At 41.2% G+C, this 16,479-nt stretch overlaps 1 protein-coding gene across 3 annotated transcripts in view; it reads right to left on the bottom strand.

Moving 5' to 3' along the window:
- ORC5 (origin recognition complex subunit 5) overlaps positions 1-9,303 on the bottom strand; it is a 133,796-nt gene extending 124,493 nt beyond the window's left edge. For all 3 annotated transcript variants that reach the window (XM_067563998.1, XM_067564000.1, XM_067563999.1), the window contains exons 1-3: positions 9,206-9,303; positions 6,842-7,033; positions 4,031-4,123 (exon numbers count right to left, since the gene is read on the bottom strand). In XM_067563998.1, the coding sequence (XP_067420099.1) occupies positions 4,031-4,123; positions 6,842-6,973 (225 nt within the window). In that variant the 5' untranslated portion in view covers positions 6,974-7,033; positions 9,206-9,303. The remainder of the gene's footprint in view (positions 1-4,030; positions 4,124-6,841; positions 7,034-9,205) is intronic.
- Between the last annotated feature and the right edge of the window lie 7,176 nt (positions 9,304-16,479).

The following is a 16,479-nucleotide window of genomic DNA, read 5'->3' as shown; positions in this document are numbered from 1 at the left end:
CATTTTTACTGACAAAAGCAAAACAGACTATCTGAACACTTACAATTTAAAAGCAAAAGATTTGAGCAACAATTTTATGCTAGCAACCAGGTGGATAAAAATCAATGATTTTTTTTAATCAAAAAAATTGGATTTTTTTTTATTTAAATTAGTTTTTTGATTTTTTTTAAAATCAATAAAATATTTTTTCTCGAGAGAAAAATAACAGTTACAATTAAATCTTATCACCAACATGCTAAACCTACACTTACAGTCTCATAAAAATGAATTAATGGCTCTAGTTTGTCCAGCCTAATATCAGCACTTCCTTCTTGAAAGTTCTGGGCTTTCAGTTTCTGCTTCAGTTTCTGTTTCTCAGCAGACTAAAGTCACATATGCCAAGAATGACACATGCTGGATAGGATTATTGTTCTGGGTTTATGTGGTAGTGGAGCTAGGCCAAGCAAGGCAGAGGAGTTAGTTAAGACACTATCTTAAGACAGAGACAAAGGATGGAGGCCGAGTAGAAAGGAACAATGGAGTAGACTGGAAAGAAAAAGGGAAAACATTCAGCACACACACAGCTTCCTATATTCCCCCACACTTTTGCCACAGAAAATGTGTCATGGCGTCTGGGCATAAGAAAGACTATCTGGGAATATTTTGAAGGAATTCCTTCCCTGGGTAAAAAAGGAAAACATGCCAAGTGTAAGCAGTGCAAGAAGGAGATGCAAGGCCTAGCTGCAAGAATGAATCATCATAACGAAAACTGCTTATTGGGAGAAAATGTGGATGAAGATGGATATGTCTGAAGAACAATGTGGATCAACTGGTTAGTTACTTAAATAATTCACTTTGCAATGCATCATTCTTCAAGACTCTCTCTCTATGCCTTTTAGTATAAGTGTGATTTAACAAGTAAATTCCCAAGCTGTTTGCTATGTTGGATGTTGCTAGAAAAAAAGTTTAGCTTAGCTAATCCTTATGGCTTGTTTAATTAGTTTAGGTTTAGAATCTATCACCCAAGTATACGGTACAGAAAGCTGTAGTAAGAGAAATCTAGAATTGCCAGTTGCCACTGGATGTAATTTTCTTATTTTATATTACATAATACATGCCTCTTATTTTGGAACATCATGGCTGCAGACCATAATGATGATGCCAAAAATCTATTCCCTATTTTACTTCAGCATAACTCAGCTTTCCCAAGGGAACCCCATCCTATACTTGTTTTCTCAAAAAAACAGAAGTGCCAGTGAGTTCTATGGGGCTTACTCCAAAATTAAGTGCATTCTAAGTGTAATCAATCTTAGTTTTTTTGATAATTTGGAATCTGATCTGCATCCTTGTTTAAAAAAATTTAAATGATTAACTGAATAATAGAGTGAGAAGAACTGAGAAGAAATACTGAGGGGAAATTTGCCAGTTTAAGCCTGGATGGGTGGAGCAATGTACAGTATGATCCAGTATTATGTGCCTGTGTGACAACAGAAGATGGGGTTGCATATGTTTCAGAAACAACAGATACATCGGAAAATGGCCATACAACAGAATATTTAAAAGATGTGGCAGTGAAAGCTGTAATAAACTGTGAACAAAAATTCAACTGTCACGTGAGCAGTTTTGTCTCAGACAATGCTGCAAACATGGCAAAGATGATAAAATACTTAGAAGAAACAGAAAGATGCTCCTTAACAACATACAGCTGCAGTGCCCATTTAATGCATCTTTTAGCCAAAGACTTAAGTATGTCTTTTCCAGGAATAAAATAAAATGTTGTTGAAGTCGCAAAATACTTCCGTAACAACCATTTTGCGTCAGCTTCAGTGAAGAGAGCAGGAGGATCCAAACTAATTATCCCTCAAGACATTCAATGGAATTCTGTGGTTGATTGTTTTGAACAATTTATTAAGACCTGGCCTGTTCTCATAAAACTTTGTGAAGAAAACCATGATAAAATAGATGGAAGTATCTCATCCCAAGTATCTAACATTGGATTAAAAAGGAATGTAGAGGATATGCTCAGTATACTGAAACCTATATCCATAGCCTTAAACAAACTTCAGAGAAATTGTTGTTGCATTGCTGATGCTGTCGACATTTGGAAGACACTTCAAGAGTTATTGAAGAAAGAAATACCTCACCAGAAAGTTAAACTGCAGGCAATAAAGAAGCGAATGGATCAAGCACTAACTACACCTCATTTTCTTGCGAACATTCTCAATCCCAAATATAAAGGTAGATGCCTAACTTCAGAAGATGATGCTGCCATGGCATGGGCATCTCAAAATCCCTCCTCAGTTATGCCAGTCATAATAAATGTTAAGGCTGGAGCAGAACCATTTAAACAGTACATGTTTACTGATGGTGTTTTGAACAAAGTCACTCCTCTGAATTGGTGAAAATCATTAGCCAGGCACCTTGAAACAGAGTTCCTTCAGTTGCTAAGCCAACTTTTCACAGCAGTAGCTTCCTCTGCAGGCAGAGAGAGAACATTTTCATTGTTTGGTATTATTCACTCAAAGCTAAGAAATTGACTGGGAGTTGAAAAAGCAGGAAAACTCATATTTCTGTTTCAGTCTATGAATAAAAATGACAGTGGGAGTGGAGAAAATGAGAGCTAATTGTAGAAGTTTTAAGGTAAGAGTACATTTAGTGTTGTGATGACTTGTCTGTTAGAGTTAATAAAATTTGAAAATTTAAAAAAAGTTTAAGAACAGCCGTCAGCTGGCAACTCCGGAGACTGCTGCAAATGCAAACGTGAAACATTTATATAACTTTTAAGATTTAGTTTAATAAAATGTAAGTGCTATTGTGTTTGTGTGATTTAGTTCTTGCCATTCGTAATTTACTGCTTCTGCATCTGCAGCTTGACACAGGTAATGAGTATTATGTACTATGTCCTAAATAAGTAAAAATCAAGTTATCTAGTTATATAGATAAGTCTTTTAAAAAAAAAAATCATTCTGACTCATTCTGGTAGTTGTGCACATAGCTAACCTATGTAACCACACATCAGGATGGACTGACTTAAATAAAAGGGATTAAAATCACTTAATTTAATCATAATTTAAATCAGCAAACAGGAAACCTTGATTTAAATCAAAGATTTTAATCTTGTTTTGCCTTTGTACTTGAGTTATTTTCCTAGAGAAAGGTCATTCACATTAGCTGGTATACTTTGGTCCTTCATTTTGTTAACTAGGAGGATACACTATATCTATATGCATTTACTTAAGCAATTATATGACTTCAGACATAAATTATTCAAATACTCAATTTTTACTTTTTTATTATGTTAGAAAATGGTGAATTATGCATTTCTTATTACCAAATGATTAATTTCTTACACATGAACTGAACAGCACCTAGCAAAACCATACCTTGAACATGATCAGGACTTCTAAACATCATTGTAATACAAATAGTCATCAACCAGCAGCATTCTGGGATTTTAAATTTGTAGCATGCATACAAATACAGTTTTGATATGCAAATAAAGTGGATTTAAAGGTGAATTTCTCAGCTCAAAAAAGTGAGTCATGAATGTCTCAGATTAGTGAATGAGATCTTTGCTGCAGTCAGTTCTGACAGCCATCTTAGTTTACCTCTCCCTCATTTAAAAAAAAAAAAAAAAAAAAAAAAAAAAAAAAAAGCTTTTTGTTGGCTTGTTTTTTTAATTTCAAGCCAGACTTATTAGGATCAACACTGGCCCTTTATTAAATTACCATACACTCACCATTCTGTACTGGACCCACCAACTCTACAACACTTCATTTTATCAATTTTGAATTTTATGAGTTTATTTTATTTTAATTTGCATTATATGTTGTGCAGCATCCAAAATGTCTTGATGGTAAGGCAGATGTTTTATGTGACAATCAAGCAATAAGTGGGAGAGAAACTAAGAATAACAAAGGGAGATGGAGCAAAATAAATTGTTCTTGCAGATCTCCACCAAACGAAAATTGGGCAATTTTTTTTTTATTCCTCATTGGCTCAAAGTGTTTTCTGTATTCAATATGTAATAAGAATTTGAATTTATTCTTACCTCTAATGTTTCTAGGAGAGTTTGCATCACATAGGTCTTTCCACTAGATGTATGTCCATAGATAAAGATGGATGGGAAGCTAAAATGCTGACGCTAGAAAAAAAATATAAAAACTTTTAATACCTAACTTTTTCTTTATTTCAGAGATTTAGAGAACATTGGCTCATCAAGTTTTCTGCCAGCAGAAAAGCTTTGTTTTAAATTAAGAGACTCAAATACAGAAACCCCAATTAAGATGCAACATGGTATTTATCACTTTGATTCTATAATCCTTCAAACCTGAGAGAAGGGTTTTAAAAAGGCCTTAAAGCCACCACTAAAACTCTAAGAACATTAAGGCTGTGTCTTGATTAGGTAAAAGGTGTGTTCCTAAGTCAAATTAACTAACTTCATGCAAAATCCTAGTGAAGACAAGGCAATTTGTTGGCTTTAACTCAACCTGTTAACTCATAAGAAAACGACAACTGGGAATTTACCTCAAGTTAGCTAACTTGAGCTAGGTACATTTTTTTTTCCCCTAGAGAAGACAAGATCAAAGGACTGGATTCTGCCATCCTTACTCACGCTGAGTAGTAGCTTACTTCTCAAGATGCCCCACTGATAATAATGGCACTAATTGCAGAGTACTGTTCAATATAGTCAGATATCAGACTGTAGCCTTAAGGAACTATTAAGCCTTTGGCCCATTAAGGGCACGTCTAACTGCAAAAAACAAGCCACAGCAGCGAGTCTCAGAGCTCAATTCTACAGACTCAGGCTTACACTACAGCTCTAAAAACCAAAGGATTGTAAGACTGGACTCAATAGGTCATCTTAGTTTAGTCCCCAGCACTCCAGTCAAAACTAATAATAATTAAAACATTCCAGACAGAAATTTGTCTTACCTGTTCTTAAAAGCCACCAATGACAGAGGATAGCAGTTTAGAGGTTCCTGCTTGGGCTGGAGCTCAGGTCCTAACACCTACCTCTTGCCCGTGTTGCAGAGCTCTGGTGGGAAAGTCTGCACTGCTATTTTTAGCACAGTAGCATGAGCCGAAGTCTGCAGACCCAGGCTCTGAGTCTTGCTATGCAGGAGTTTTTTTTGTGTTTGTTGGGTTGTTATTTTGGTTTTGTTTTTTTTTTTTTTTTGGGGGGGGGGGGGAGAAGAGAGACAAGACTGTACATGTACTTTAAAAGAGAGAGTAAAAAAGCTGAACATCATCAACTTCAACCCTCCTGATATTTTCTATAATGGAAAGGAATTAATTTTGGTTAACCACCAAAAAAAAAGTGTCTAACACAACATAAGTTAAGAAATTACGTCTCACAAGATACAAAAGGATTAAGACAGAAGATATTAGAACAGGGGAGGAGATGGAGAAGGATTGGGGGGGGGGGGGGCCGCCCACAAGCCTCCTCACCCATTATACCTAAAACCATGGTTACTACCCAATATAGTGATATTTGTTCAGTAGTATTCATGCTATATTTTTCAAGGTAGTTTACCAAATTATAAATCATTTGAAGAGCTAATACAAATGAATATCTGAGTAGCCATTTTAGCAGCTGTTGACATTTAAAATTTTACCCAGAGCATATGATTTATGAGCCTAAGTCACTTACATGCTTTGAAAATGTTACCCCCCTGTTAAAATCTATTTCCCTATGATTAAGGGGATGACCCAAAGCAGTTTAATTGAATTAGAAGGAGGAAAATTTAAAAAAATGAAATAAAATAATTTAGATTAGAGGGAAAGAAAGTGGAAACAAATCCAATTTATTCTGAAGATATGTATTTTTTGTTTGTCAAAATGTGCCCTTTGTAGTTTTAAGGCAGCTGTACTTTTTTTTTTTTTTTTTTTTTTTTTTAAATTAAGACAACTAAACTGACACAAACTTAACAAAACTAAATCCACTCAGTTCAGGACTTCAAAACAAGTGCCTGAGAAAAGGTAAGTCTTCAATATGTCCTGAAGGCAGGGCTTAAAAAAATTCACTCTTCAGTGGCAAGAAGGAAGTTCACCCTGGAAAGTATGGAGACGGCCTAAACCATAAAAAGCTTCTGCAGAATTTAAGCTTCTGTTTAAAAACAAATTAAGTTTCCAGCTGCAATAACTATATCAAAATCCAATATTTAAGCTTTATAATATACTACACCTTGTAAAAATCAAATGCAGTACCGGACAAACTATCAACATCAATTTCCATATTGTTAACTGAATGTAACTTCATGCCATGCTGTCTTCCCAGAGTCTGCATATAAACAGCTCTGCCTTTGCCTCTGCAATAGCTTTGCCAAGCACTAGTAGAGTAAAAATTAACAAGTCTCTGATGAGTTTTACAGCAGCCTATTCGACAGACCCATAGACAGCAATGAAACTGTCAAGAACCATGTTTCTTGTTGTTTCTATTGGGAAAGCTACAAGCACAACAGGAGAGACAGGTAACAGTTATCCATACTGGAGGACCACCGAAGAAAAGATGAGCTGTGAGAGGAGTAGAGAGGCAAAGATATTTCCTATCATCACCTTGTAGCTGTTAAGAATGACTAGTAGTGGAAAGCCAACTCTTAACAGCAGTCAGGCATAGAAAAATAGCTATAAAGCTTGCTTACAGCAGCTAGATGATCTTGTGTTTTCAAGTTTATCAGACCCCTACCAGCCAGAGGTTGATATGAAAGATAGAGAATACAAGATCTCAAATTACAATGTAAGCAGCTAGCACAGTTCAGAGTAAGAATTCATTTAAATCTGTTTTCAACCCACCCATAAAAACATACATCTTAGTAGAACATCTATGATCTACTCAAATACGCAATATAGAAAGAGCTACCTCTCCAAATATTGACAACAATGACGACACTTGGGATTCTCGACAAGGCACCATACTTTCCAAGTGAAGCAGAGTAGCTTCAGGATACTCTGGATGTCCAAAATTAGGCATTTTGATTCTAGTTTCTGTCATCAGTCATCTAAGTGCGTATGCACATCACCTTCCTAGATGCAAGAAGAACAAAGTGATGACCTGGAAAATAAAATGTTATAATTATTACTTTTATTTTCCCACATATGAAAAAATAAACTAAATAAGAAGTAACAATCTCTTACTATAATCAGACTTTTTACCCAAGAGCAATGATGATTACCTACTTATCTCATGGTAGAACTGAAATAGACTGGGCATTATACAGAAATAGAAACAAAAGAGACAATACCTGCTCTGAAGGGTTTACAATTTAAAGACACAAACAAAAGGGAGAAGTTGTGGATACAACAAATGAGCAATGACTATGGTGGAGAACTATCACAACTTTGCTAGTTACATGGATTACAGTTGGTTTTTACTTTATTTTTTTACGGCAAAGGTAAGTAGTAAAGGATTAGGGAAAGGAAAGAAGAGGAATAGTCTGAGCTGATCATCTGCTTAGCCATGATCAGCAAACTGAGATTGGTAAACATCACAGCAGAGATCAGGCTTGAAGAAGGATATGAACAATAAAACAGTGGCTCTTCAGATATCATCAAAGAGTTCTCCTTAAGCACAAGGAGCAGCATGGCAGCAAGCATAGAGATGCTTAAGAAAGCAACTGACTGGAGGATGATAAAGGATGGGAACACGGAGCAAAAGCAGGGGGACATCCCAATAGGTTACTAAATCAATTAAGTAGGTGGGGATAAGTTATGAAGAGACTTCAAAAGTAACCAGAAGAAACTTGTATTTGATGTGGAAGTCAACAGGGAGTTGGTGGACACCAAAAAGAGGGATTAATGTGGTCAGAACAATGAACCTGGAACATGGCCTTTAATCTGAATAGATTTGACAAAAATAAAGTGGCAGTAGACAAGTCAAGATGAAGGCTTTGATGAGAGTCTTCACGGAGTGGAGAGAGAAAAGGTTAGATTTTAGAGATGTTGTGTAAGAAAAAGACAGCAAGATAAAAAACACAAGGGCCCAGTTAAAGATGACACTTAAGTTATACTGCCTGACTGACAGGGAGAATAGTGGTGTTGTCCACTTTGATAAAGAAAGTGGCCAGATGATGGGAGGACCTGAGAAGAAAGATCCAAATCTCAGTTTTGGCCATGTTTAGTTTAAATTGAGGCCTGGACAACCATGAAGAAATGTCAGAAGAATGAGCTGAGACAGGACTGAATGAAGCAGGATACCTCATTTTTAGCTGAGAAGTAGATCTGAGAGTTATCAACATAAAGATGATACACCAAGTGCTTTACAAACATTTTAATACCCATGTGATGCAAAACATTTTATGCACATGGTACAAAGAAAAAGCACAGCATCCCTGTTTCTGGATTGGGGAGAGGGGGAACTAAGTAGTCCTGACTCACAAAGTTTGCCACCCATTTCTTGAGCACGAAAAAAAAAAAAGCGTATCACTGTGTGAAAGTGCATCTTGAGGCCATGCTCTTTGTGCTTCGATGTCATGACACCACATTAGCGCAGGACGACAATACAGTCATCTCACTGCACCACCGCCCAAAGGCACTACATTATACCCCCCGGTATTCAGAACACACACAGGCCTTGCCAGGCAACCGACCCTGCATACCAAGACTTCGCTGCAAGCTTTGCAGTACTTGACCAATGCCACAGATGTCCTATTCCCCTCAATTTCAGGGGAGGAACTTCAACAGTGCACGCACCGGACAGCGCCTTGCCATTGTCCAGGCAGGGGTACCATCGCTGTGGCCATTATCCCTCCCACCTTTGCAGCAGGTGGCAACCCCGCCCAGGAGCCCACCCCCAGGAGAACTAAGGGGAGGCGGCGTTGGCATGAAAAGTTCTCCCGCCTCGCGCTCTACCAACACGTCTCAGCCCGGCTGCCAGAGGAAAGCGCCTGGACCGGGCAGTCCTCGCCCCACAACCCCCTCGCTCCGAGCCCTGGCCCCAGCCGCCTCAGGACGTGGTGTGCCCCTCGCCCGCAAGTCACTGCTCCATGGGAGAGGAGCCTGCCCCTCCCAGGTCCCTCTGTGTCGGGGCAGCCCAAACGCTCCGCTCCCGCCCCAGGCCTCCGGGTCACCACCGCCACCGGCCTCCGGGTCACCAACGCCAACCCCCGCCCCCGGCCTCCAGGGTCACCACCGCCACCCCTCAAACAGCGCGGGGCCAGCCAGGGCAGGGTGCACGCGCACCTCCCCAACCGACCGGCAGCAGCCAGAACCGGGACCGGACACTCACCCTAGCGCGTCACGCTGCCTTCTCCCGCTCCTCCTCCTCCTCTGAAGAACCAGCAGCAGCACTCAGCCGAGCTGAGCAGAGCGCATGCGCGCATCGCTCCTATGACTCCTGAACGCGCGGCGCAAGTACCGATCTTATACACATGCGCGTTAGGAAATTGAAGTCTCCTAGCACCGCGCCGGCGCCCATAGTGCGCGTGCCCGACCAGAGCTTAATGAGGGGCGCACACGCTTGTGCTGCCTAGCCTGGGGAGGGGGCGGGGCTGAAGAGGGGCGTAGAGGGCGGGCGATGGGAGTGGGGAAGAGGGGGAGCAGCTGCGGGGGTGGAAGGGGTGGCGGATGGTGATGGTCTGGGGGAAGATGGGGAGCAGCCCGGGGAGACAGAGGGATGGGAGAAGATGTGGAGCAGGGGGAGGAGGAGCAGCAGCCGGGGCCGGGGATGGGCTGGGGGAAGGCGGGGAACAGCTAGGGATGGTATGGGGAAAGACGGGGAGCAGCCGGGGGGAGGTTGGGCGGGCGGATCGGAGGGGGAAGGACGGGGAGCAGCCAGGCGGTGATGGAGCGGGCATGGAGGGGACGCTGGGAGGCTTATTTCAACATCGCTCTGGAGGCTAGAGACGCTGAGCTTTGAGCCACCATTTGTAAAGGCTGGTGCTTGGCCCTGGGGATCAGGCAGAGTCTGGCCTGTGCCTGGCCATGGCTTGTGCTGAGCCCAGGGAATCCAGCAGGGGCCGGTGCTGTGTCGGGTCCTGGCTTGTGCTGGGGATAAGGCAGCAGGAGAAGAGGGAGGGATGCTGTCTTTCTCCAGTGTGTGTCAGCGCTCGGCCTAGGCTGCATTTTAGACTTAAATCTGCATTTGAAACCCATGGTTGTTTATTGGTTACAAGGGCTATATTACTCTCACCCCTGGAAGTCAAGAGTGTTTGGATGTCTGTGCTGAAAGCCACTTTACAATAATTTCTCCGTGAGGAGGAAGAAGCTATATAGATTATTTAAAACGTCTTCCATCACCTAAGATAGATATTTATGTTGCTGTGCAACACTCAGACCTGAGTCTGAAATTGTTTGTGATTGCCAGCAACTGTGGAGTTTTAGAGGACTGAGATTAAAGATGGAAAAAATCATGGGTACATATATTATAAATATTTAACTAATTCCTTGAGTTTTCAGTTTAACTCCTGTCAACTCCATATCAAGTTTAAAAAGCAATGTATGTTAAGACTCAATTTATTAGTTCATTGTCTAGAATTGAGAGTAACCTTGATGTTGCTCCCAGGGGGGCGATGGTGCTGGAGGAAGGATGGACTATAACAGATTAAAAGAACTGTTGATCTAGTCACATACACTACTATATCAATGTCCCAGGTAGGCTGTAAAGACATTTGCATATATCTTGTTACTAACACGTTTTCTAAATGTTACGAACAGAGAATAAAACTACAAGGAAAATCAGTATGAAATATCCCCTAAACATTTATGTTTCCCATCTGGAATATGATTTATCTGAAAGGAATGCTCATGCAGATTCAGCTCAAATTAAGTTTTGTAAAACTGCCTTTTACAAAAAACTACATCTGTGACTACCTTTTACAAAACACTTACAGAAATAGCATTTTAAATTTCAATGAAAAATATTATTACATAATTTATTATTATGTAAATATTTCTGTGAGCCAGCCCCAGGAGCTGTGCAAATGAATCAGCTGTAGACTCTTTGTTTTATTGTATAAGTGAGATAGAGGTAGATATAAATTTTTCATTTACTGTTATGATAATGGTATAGCATTGTATAGTGTGGCATAAGTAAACTCTAATTGTTAGTGTCTAGAAGTAAACTCTTTTCTGAAACTTGTACTATTGAACCTAAACATATCTTAATGAATTCTCTTTGTGTGTGTGTGTGAGTAAGGAATGTATGTGTAGGGCACAAAAAGACGCCAACCTAAACTGCTGTAACAACAGAAAGAGGAGTAAAGACGCAAACTGCCATCTTGACCCTAAAGGCCAAAGAATGCATATCAACGACCCTAAAGTACAGAAGGATTCACCCTGGGAACCGACAAAGTACAGAAATAAAAAAATAGTCATGCTTGCAATTAGCTGGAGATTAACCACAATACTGAGCCTGGAGGCAGCATGACACAGCAGGGCCCAGACTTACATGAGAGCCAGCAAGTATAAAAGATGGGGTAAAAACATGGAAACTTTGGGTTTCGTTCTGCAATCGTCATCTTGGAGCATCAGATTCGCGACTGACAGAAGCCTGGCTCGCTCCTTGTGCCCAGCCTCGTTGGCCACTAGGCTTGCTCGAGCAACACATAAAGGACTGGTAATTACATGACACCAGCTTGCAGAACTTCTTGGTTATGAATGTGTGTGTGAATGTGATTACTTTTTGATATTCTTACATTTACAAAGAATGTGGCGTACTGCCTTGTCCCCCTGAACAAAATCCTGCTAGTCTTTTCTTTTAAAAGTATAACATTCCACTCCTGTGTTAGAAATTCAAACACAACAGTGGAGTGTTAGTTTGTGAGAACCAAGACAATACTCATTCTCCTGTTTGGTTTCACTGCCCAACTTGAGTGAAATGCAAAACAAGTGTATAAAAATTCTCCGTGGTTTGTTATACTTAAAATTCACATACAAAAACATATACAATGCTAGTAAACCAGCTAAAGAGGTGGCAGGGGCAAAAATAGAGATCAATAGGCATATATGAGTTAAAAAATAAATAAATCTAGAATGAAGTTAGAGGGGAAAGGAAAAAAAAAGGAGTGGAACAAAACTATTGCTATCTGGAGTTCCTCTCCTTTAATTCCATCCGTGACTCTCTCCAATCTGGCTTGTGTCCTTTGCATTCCACTGAAAATCACTCTCAGCAAAAGTTCTAATGACGTCTCCTAACTAAAGCTAAGAATCATAGAATATTGGGGTTGGAAGGGACCTCAGGAGGTCATCTAGTCCAACCCCCTGCTCAAAGCAGGACTAACCTCAGCTAAATCATCCCAGCCAGGGCTTTGTCAAGCAACTTATACACCCTCCTCATTCTCCTTGACCTGTCAGCTGCCTTTGACACAATCCATGCTCTTCTTGAAACCTTGTCCTCCCTTGGCTTCCATGAGTCTATCACTTTTCTAATTACTGTTTCAGTGTGTTTTTAACAGCACCTTTCTCATTTGCCCTTCAGTTTTCTGTTGGGTTCCACAGGACTCTGGCCTTGATCCCCTTCTTTTCTCCCTTTACACCTTATCTCCAAGTCATCTCACCCACAAACACAAATTCAGCTACCATCTGTATGTGGGATACTCATCAATCTACCTCTCTGCACCAGACCTTCTCTTGGAATCTCTCCATGGGCTCCTCTTCCCTGTTGCATCAAACTTAAACTGCATATATTCACTTTCAAGGCCCTTCACAGTCAATCCCCACCCTACCTATCATCTCATTCACTACTGTGCTGTCAGTGCTTGCCTCCAATTGGACCATGATGCCAGTCTCCATTGCCTGCTTATTAAATTTTCATACATATATCTTTGTGATTTCTCCCATGCTGCCCCACGCACTGGGAAGATGCTCCCTATAAACATTGCAAAGCTACCTCATCATCCAACTTCAAATCCCTCCTCAAAATTCTCCTTTGCCATGATGCCTCCAGAAAACTGACAATAATTAGGCTGTTGGTGTGCATACACCATGGCCTGCAATGCTGACCAATATTGCCTCATTGTTGCCTTGTACTCCCTCCAGCTATTGTCTCTTGTCTTGGGGCAGGTCTACTTCAGAAGCGTTACAGTGCTGTAGCACATCTGGTGAAGACACTGTACGCCGACGGGAGAGCTCTCTCCCATTGGCATAATTACTCCACCTCCGCGAGAGACAGAAGCTATGTCGGTGGGAGAATGTCTCATGGCAACATAGTGCTTATGTGGACAGGGCTTGGTCCCTGTAACTTGTGTCACCCAGGGGGTGTCTTTTTCACACCCCATAGCAACATAAGTTATATCAATTTTAGCGGTAGTGTAGACCTGCCCTTAGGGCTTATCTACACTTAAAACGGGGCATTACTATAGCTGCACCACTATAGTGCTTCAGTGAAGACATTACCTATGCCATGGGAGGGGTTTTCTCATTGGTGTAGGTACTCCAACTCCCCAAGAGGTGATAGCTAGGTTGATGGGAGAATTCTCCCGTCGACCTAGCGCTATCTATGCCAGAGATTGTCGGTTTAACTGTGTTTCTCAGTTATACTGACCTAAATTGCCTAGTGAAGACCAGACCTTATACTTAGATTGTAAGCCCCTGGGGGCAGCGACTGTCTTTTTTATCTGTACAGCACCTAGCACAATGGGGTTCTGGTCCATTACTAGGGCTTTTAGGTGTTACAGTAATGCAAATAATAAATAAAAGCCAGGAGAGGACAGCATAGAGCTTATTACAAGTCTCCCAGGGATTCTCCTATAGCATAGTTTCTCAAGCTGTGGTACGTGAGATACAGGCAGGGGGTACTTGGGGAAAAACAGAGTGAAGGGGAGCCAGGCAGCAGCTGCCGGCTTTTGGGGAAGGCATGCGTCAGCCACTCGCTTCCCGCCTAGTTGCAGCTCCCAGCTGGGAAGCAAGCGGCAGACCCCAGCTTTTGGAGAAGGCGGGCAGCAGCCCCCCATTTCCTGCCTGGTCACAGCTCCCAGTTGGGAGGCAGGCAGCAGCTGCTAACTTCTGGGGGAGGCAGGCAGCAGCACTCTGCTTCCCGCCGGGTCCCAACTCCGAGATAGGAGCCTGGTGGCAGCTTCCTGCATCTCGCAAACTGGCCTCGCAGCTGGGTGGCAGCCACCCATGCCCCAGGTCCGAGCCAAGGGACAGCCTCCAGCGCTCCAGCTTGAAGATGGTCAGCAGCCACCTACCCACACCCTGGGTCCCAGCCGGCGTGGAAGCCTCCTCTGCCCCAGCTCAGATTGGGTGGCAGTTGCCCACCTCCTGGGCTGGAAGCCAGGCAGCAGCCCCCTTCCCTGGCTCAAAGCCCAGTGCCCAGAAAACTTGTCAATTTCACTGACAGACCCAGATTTCACCAGTTACCCTCTTTTCCTGTCTCTCTCTCACCCCTTCCTCCTCTCAAATCTATGGCAAAAAATTTGGCACAGCGCTTTACATTTCCCAGCATTGGCATGCCGCTAAAAGCCTCCTAACTTTGGCCAACATCCCCTCTAGCCCAGGTACATACTTGAGTTGCGCACTCCTGATGTAACTCTGCCCACACTAGATCTGACATCATTATACAAACTTCAAAAGACAAAGAGCACCTCTAAGCATGAATAAACCACAGACTATGAATATTTAATTTGGCATCATCATTTGAAAAATCTTGCTTTTATAACATATGTGACTCTACAGAAAAGAAATTACTTATCCAAAACCTGGATTACAGTACTAATGACAGGCATGTAAGTGAAATAGGATGCATGTCACACACATGCTTTAGCTGTAGCATGTCACAAATAAGCTGTGCCATACTACAAGCTAGTGTTGTTTTCATGGCATAGTTTAGGTGACTACAACCAAAAAGCGTGATTAGTGTATGCGGTTCATTTCACTGACAGGAATTCCACAGTCTCTGCTGCAGAATGTTGCAGTGCATAACACATTGAATTACTGGGCTACAGCCTACATAATCCAGTATTTGGCAACCTCCTAAGTATCTGATGTTGGAAATATTGAAAGGCCAGTAGACTATAGTGTGGACAAATCTGTGCAATCTTCTTTTAGCCCTAGGAATAGAGAACAATGTGTTTCCCCTAGTGGTAGACTGGCATAGGCAACCTTACCCTACTTGTCAGATATTTTGATAACACTTCTACAGAATACTATCTAGGATAACCCAGATTATCAGAAGGGACACTGGAGTTTCTTCTTACATAGGGATTTTTCAAAAATGGTGTTCTCAGTTAGAAAGGCAATTCGTGTGTTCTTAGGTTAAAATGTTACTTAGGATGCTTATTATATAGAACAAGGCACCTTAATTAACCAAAAAAACCAAACCCAAACAACCAATCCCAAAACACCAAATGTAGGCCCAGATTGGGAGTTAGCTTTTGACTGACCTTGGACCATGTGAGTATTTGAAATGCTGATCTGCAATCACTTGTCATTTGTAATTTGTAGCCAGAAGCACAGAGCCTGGGTCTCAGTTACTTTGATCCTGTGCTTTAGTCAGAAAGTGGGGGGTGAGGGAAAGGGGCAAAGGTAGCTTTCAGATACCATTGCATTCCCTATATTCTGGGGTTGTGCAGGGGCCTGCATAGTGGTTAATGTAAATTAGAGCAGCTTTATGGCTACTCTAACATGTCCTACTTTTCCATAGTTGCAGAGAATGTCCTGCCATGTTCAGCCATATCCTGAACTGCCCTTATCCTAGAGGCTGGCATATAGCTCTTATACCAGCTGTACTCTAGAAAGGGAGGTTGCCTGCACAGGATATATTCTGAAGAGGCCATTTCTGCCCGTTTTAAGGCCCTTTACATAGCCAGAGCAGCATAAAATGGCCTTAGTGTCTTAAAATAAGGCCCACAGAGTGAGATCTGCATTTCTGAAAAGCATAATTTCCTGCCTTTATATTACGCACAGAACTGCTGAAACATTTCTTATGTGAATTTTCTTTCATGCAGCAGCATCTGGCTTTAGAATTTTGATTAAAAACCCTTGTGACTCTGTTGCTGTTACATAGTCACACTAATACTATGTTTAACATCATTGCTGTTTTTGCGAGTTTCCAAAAGAGTATAAAAGACAAGTCCCAGTGCATTTTTTGTCAATATACAGTTGACAATGTCTTTAATCTGTAAATAGAAAAGCAACAAAGCATCCAAACTGCAATATGAAGCAACACGCTAGTAATCACATTTGCGGACAAAACCTTAATATCAGCTAGACTTCTCAATTTATAAAAAAAAGGAGATAAATTTTCCCCTGGGTTGATAAACTGCTTACTGAGACTAATAGCAAATCCTATCTACTACTCAGCTTGATCTGTTCCCTCAGCCTATTTTCTACAGACATGCAGCAGTCTCAGTCTTATGCCTATATCTCTGTAAAATAATATTGCATTTAAAGGGGAGGGAGTGGCAAGGGGAAAAGAGAAAGATTTCAAGCTAGCAGGTTTTTTAAAAAATCTTGATTTTTTTATAACAATAAGCAAATAATTGACCTTCTGTTTGAGGTATGTATAACTGAAGTAATTTACTTGCAAAACCAGATCAATTTACCAATTAGACTAATATTAAT

The sequence above is a fragment of the Emydura macquarii genome, unplaced genomic scaffold (assembly GCF_026122565.2).
Source record: "Emydura macquarii macquarii isolate MOO-44397 ecotype Brisbane River unplaced genomic scaffold, CSIRO-AGI_Emac_v2 contig_2636, whole genome shotgun sequence".
Lineage (NCBI taxonomy): Eukaryota > Metazoa > Chordata > Testudines > Chelidae > Emydura > Emydura macquarii.
Note: the sequence above shows the minus strand (reverse complement) of the source record. Positions and strands in the feature narration are given on the sequence as shown.